A 5,660-nucleotide genomic window follows, 5' to 3' on the forward strand; every position below is an offset into this window, starting at 1 on the left:
CAATTAAATTGATACACAAGAACTTAGCATATGTATAAACTTAACTATTTTCATTAATCAATTCTTTCAATATTACATTTTTTTATCCTTAAAAAAAATACATTTTTTTATTTTCATCAAAAAAATAAATACAGTAAATAAATTAATAAATAACTTAATAAACTGATTTTTTACTCTTGTTCAGTTCCACCACCAGCCATGCACACCAACAGCCACGCGCGCCACCGGCCACCACCACCTTAACCCGTATCACCACCACCACCAGCACCCTATCCCGATTCTCCCGTATCTGCCAAACAAGCACAAACTTAAGGAAAAAAAAATTGCGCTAATCCAATCAATAAATTGAAAAAATAAACAACAATAATTAACTTAATTTCAGATCTTAAATTAAAAACAACAAAAGTTTTGCAAAATTAGGATGAAATAGATCTAAATTCTTACCTACATTACGATCTACAAACTTCGACAACTCGGCGAATTTTAGGGTTACTCTCACCAACCTCAGACGCCGGACGATCTGAACCCTAACGACTTCTTCATTCTACTCGCTCGTTGCTCGTCGCTCATCGTGGTGAGGCGTAAGAAAGGAAAGAAGGGAGACTGAGAAAGGGGATGAGAGAAGAAAGAGAAGAGAGTGTGTGAGAATGTTTCTTGAATGGAGGAGAGAGAGGAGAGAGAAGTGAGGTTTGAAGGGGAAAGAGGAGAGAGATCGTGAAAACTGAGGGTTGAGAGGAGAGAGAGCGTGAGAAAAGAAGGGGAAAGGGGAAAGGTGTAAGATGAGAGAGAAGAAGGAGGCGGGAGATTTTTTTAGGGTTTTATTTAACAAATGGCAAGCGGTTCAATGCTTAAACCGCTTACTATTTATAATTTTGCAAGCGGTTCACCCAAAACCGCTTGCCATTTGCTTGTTTCAGATTTTTTTTAAGGTGTTTTTGGAAGCAGAATTCAATAACCAATTGACATTTGGGGCTTCCCATTTACTTTATTCTACTAGTGACAGGCCGCGTGGAATCAGTCTTGGTGACGTAAATCTCCCGAGGGACCAAAAAACCCCCAAAACAAGTACTGTTCTTGAATCTTCAACATCCAAAATCTACCGTTGATTTTCTCACTTTCTCTCTCTAAAAAGTACTCCTAAAACTAGTGAGAAAACTAAAACTAATTAAGAGAATAGAATAAGAGTTGAATTCTAATTACCCAAAACTGGGTATTTAAACAAAGCTAGGAAAACAAATAAAAGAAAAAAAGAAAATAAAAAAACAAAGGAAAACAAATCAAGAAAAGAAAAAGAAATAAGAAAAGAGGAATAAAAATAAAAGAAAAAGGAAAATAATAAACCCACAAATTCCCCCCAAACATCAGACCCCTATTCCTTCTTTTTCGAATTTGGCTGCTCTAAAATGGGGGTTTTAATCCCCTACTCCTCTCACCATCAAACACCAATAGCAAGCTTCATCATTCAATCCACATCGTTCATCATCATCAAGAATCGGAATCATCAGAGTATCACCGTTCAATCTTCATAAGTAATCACGTGCGAGTCTCGTGATTTGACCCATATTTACGGGCCCGCGAAGACATTGCGCAACGGCCGCGCAGAGTTCCTGCCTCGATTTTGATTTCTAAACTTCACTGTGCGCCTTCTCACAAGGCACGCGCGCCCGCGACGAAATTGGATCGAAATTAGAGCTTTGAAGGGCTGAAAGGTGGCTGCAATTGCTACGGTGTTGCAGCGGTGGTGGCCGGAATTTGCACGTGGAAGAGCTGATTGTGTGCAGGTTGTTGCGGGGTCTGCTGTGTGCGGTGGCATTTGGTGCGTGAAGGACAGTACAGTAGTAGTTGTGCGGTTTGGTGATTATTGCGGTGGTGATGGTCTGAAATTGGTGTCGGCGATGGTGTTTCAGGTCAAGTGGTAAGAAGTTGTTGCTGCTTGTATGCGGCTGCAAGTGTATGAATGTAGTGGCGGATTTGGTTGTTTGCGTGAGCAGGGCTGCTACAATTAAGGGGCAGCAAGGGAGAGGGAAACAGCGGAAATGGCTGCTCTGTTGTGGGTTGTGCGGAGACAGGAAGTGCTGGGTGCTTTGGTTCGGTTTAATTGGTGAAGGTCAGTTGTTGTAAAGGGAGTTGCGAAGGTGGTGGTTGAATGAGCTAATGTTGTTGGCTTTAATGTGGCAGGTTACTAGGCTGTTGGTGATTGGAGTGTGGAGCAAGGGAGAGGTGCAGAGGAAGTGAGTTAGGGTTGCGGTGGTGCTGGTGGCTGGAGTTTGTGGGCTGGTGATGTCTGTGGCCGCAGCTGCTCTTGCGGTTTATGGGTTGTGAGAAGAGGGAGCAGGGCAGTGGCGGACCTAGAAATTTGACAAACGAGGGACAATTTCGATAATTCAACTAACATCAACCTGTTTTTAAAAAAACGGGTACACTATACAAATAATTCGGGTACATACTTGTTTAATACTAAAAAGTTACAATCCCAAAATCCATTGAATGATACAATTCGGTTACATGCTACTAAAATATCCTCCGAGTCTTCATTCTTTGAAATCGATCTATGATATCTTCATCGGGGACTTGTAAAAACACTTCTTTCTCAATGAAAGTAACCAAACAATCATTCATAAGTTGATTACCCATACTATTTCTCAATTTATTTTTGATATATGTCATTGCCAAAAAGACTCTTTCAACACTTGCCGTAGCAACGGGAAGAATCAACATTAACTTGATAAGCAAATGAATAAGAGGATAAGTCTCATGTAACTTGGTTTTGACAAGCATCTTTGAAAGAGAATTAATGTCATGCAAATCTCGAAAATTTTCATCATCTAACATGATTTGCTTGAACACTTCAAGTTGATCATCAACTCATTATGTGAAAAGTCTTCGGGGTACAAAGAAGCAAGTTTAAGCACCTTGTAAAAAAATGGAGTATTAATATATAATAACAATACAACAAGTATTAATATATAATAACAATAAGACAAGTATCTTTTATATATGAGGTTAGCTTTTGTACTTTTTCTTTGTCAAAGGATGAAAAATTATCCTTAGGACTTAAGCTAGCCATGCAAGTAACTAGCTCCATGTTCTTCTCATTAAACCGATTATCAAGTTCTTGAAGATGCAAATCAATCACTTCCAAGAAAATTCCAACACGAAAAGATATTCGTTTGTAGCTTTCTCAACAAAACACCTTGATCTTCCATGTGGAACATAATTAGCCTCCATATAGAACATCAATTTTGTATTTATTGCAAAATGAAGTTACTTTTTTCAAAAGAATATCCCAACCTTGTTCCCTCATTTTTTGTAACACTTTCATCGTAGAAGAAACAAGTCTCATGGCATTAACAATATCTTGTTCTTTTCTTTGAAAAGCTATACACAAATCATTAGTGTATCCAAAAATAATCAACATCAAGTGAGCCATGAAAATAAAATCAAATGATTCTAACGAACCCAACACAATTTGAGCTTTGAACTTATCCTCCGATGAACCATGTTTGCCAATGTCCACAAGTACCTCAACAATTGTAGGAAACAAGGAGATAATGTTTAGAACACATTTGTAATGTGATCCTCAACGTGTATCTCCGAGTCTTTTCAAACCAACTTCTTGATTCAATCCCGAACCACTATCAATTTCCCCCATTTATAATGCTTGAGCAACCTTTTGAGCTTGACTTTTTCGAATCATTTCTCTTTTTTTACAAGAAGCCCCAATTACATTCAACAAGTTTGTAGTAATTTCAAACACCCAACCACAATTATCATTTTTTTTAGCAACGACAATAAGAGTCAATTGAAGGTGATGTGCAAAACAATGAATGTAATAAGCTCTAGGAGTGTCATTCATAATCAAAGTCTTAAGCCATTTATTTCACCTTTCATGTTACTAGCCCCATCATATCCTTGCCCTCTAATCATTGATGGACTCAAGTTGTGTACCATAAGCAAAGAGATTATTGCATTTTTTTAAGATAAAGCGGTAGTATCACCAACATGAACAATGCCTAAAAATCTTTCCATTACTGCTTCACTTTTTCTATCAACAAACCGCAAAACAAGAGCTAATTTTTCTTTTTGGGACACATCACTTGACTCATCCGCCAATATTGCAAAGTAACCATCACCAACCTCTTCTACTATACGCGTAGTTGTTTCTTTTGCACAACAAGTTATAATGTCCTTTTGAATCTTATGAGAAATCAATACACAATTTTTAGGAGCATTTTCTAGAGTATGATTTTTAACTTCCTCCACTTTTCCCCTTAGCCATTTCAAAAGTTCAAGGAAATTACCCCGATTATATGACTCCTCACTTTCAAGATGCCCACGAAATGCCAAACCTTGCTCTAAAAGAAATCTCAAACATATTAATGATGCTTTCAAACGAATATGATAATTTTGAATTTGTGCCTCACTTGCATTGTCAAATATTTTGACAATTGATTTTTTTTTCCCCTCTCTTAGATTAACATACTTCTCATAAGCAACATTATGAGCACTATTCACTCCACCAACATGCTTATCAAACCTCTCCGGTTTATTCCATGCCCTAAATCCTCCATTAACAAATGCATCACCGCCACAATTATTTTCAACTTCATGCTTGAACAAGTAACACACAAAACAAAATGCGGCATCTTTTGAAATACTATATTCAAGCCAATCTCTTTTATTAAACCACTTCACACTAAAACAACATTTTTTGGAGCATTGTCTTTGAGGGAAATTACGAGTTTTTGGTTGACAAGGTTTTTTAAGAATGTAGGCTCTCCTCACCGGATTTCTTTGATTAGGGGGATAGTCCATTATGTCCATTCTTAGTCCCGGATCATGAGGAAGAAGTTCAACATCATAAGCCAATTCCTCTTCTTCCTCCTCTTCCTCTACCTCAAACGATTCATTACTAGTACTTGAATCTCCCATTTCTATATCCACATCAAATTCTTCATTCACATCAATTGGTTCATCCACATCATTCACATCAATTGGTTTATCTACATCAATTGGTTCAATACTAATGGTTTTATTTTACATATTATGATTAGGTGGTGTCTCACTTTGTGTGGGTGAAGAATAAGAATTATCTTGTGATTTCAATTTTTTAAACAACATTTGACGAAGATCTGCTTGTTTTCCCATTGTTCTAGACTTTCTTGAAGAACTTGACATATCCTAATTCATTTAAAAATTAAGCTTCAATATTCAATAATTATTTTTTTAACAATAAGCATCCAAAAACTTAAAAACCAAATCACAAACTAATTTAATACACAAAGTTACAAACTAATTTACATATTAATTAAATTCACAAACTACTTGTCTACTTTCAAAGTTTCAATCTTCCATTCACCATATTCACCAAATAATTCACAAAATCACAAATTCACAATTCAATTCACAAACTAATAACAAATAAACTAAATCACAAATTAATTCAAAAACATGATTACATTAGCATAATTACTCATAAACTAATTCTTTAATTTTTTTTATAATCTAAGATAAAAATTAGGAAAAAAAAAAACTAACCTGTGGCTGTGTGGGCTGCCGCCTGCCAGAGCGGCTAGGCTGTAGTGGCGCGGTGGCGGCGAGAAGTCCGGTGGTCGCTGCCTCGGTGGTGCGGTGGTCGGTGCCTCGGTGGTGCAAGATCT

The 5,660-nt window shown here is 37.0% G+C and overlaps 1 protein-coding gene across 1 annotated transcript; it reads right to left on the bottom strand.

The window, feature by feature from the left end:
• Positions 1–3,975: 3,975 nt before the first annotated feature.
• LOC145571061 (uncharacterized) lies at positions 3,976–5,148 on the bottom strand. Its single transcript, XM_081630158.1, has 2 exons — positions 5,067–5,148; positions 3,976–5,003 (listed from the first exon to the last, which is right to left on the bottom strand). Exons 1-2 carry the CDS (start codon positions 5,146–5,148, stop codon positions 3,976–3,978), a joined length of 1,110 nt encoding a protein of 369 aa, XP_081486284.1.
• Positions 5,149–5,660: the final 512 nt, after the last annotated feature.

The sequence above is a fragment of the Chenopodium album genome, chromosome 12 (assembly GCF_948465745.1).
Source record: "Chenopodium album chromosome 12, dcCheAlbu1.1, whole genome shotgun sequence".
NCBI lineage: Eukaryota > Viridiplantae > Streptophyta > Magnoliopsida > Caryophyllales > Amaranthaceae > Chenopodium > Chenopodium album.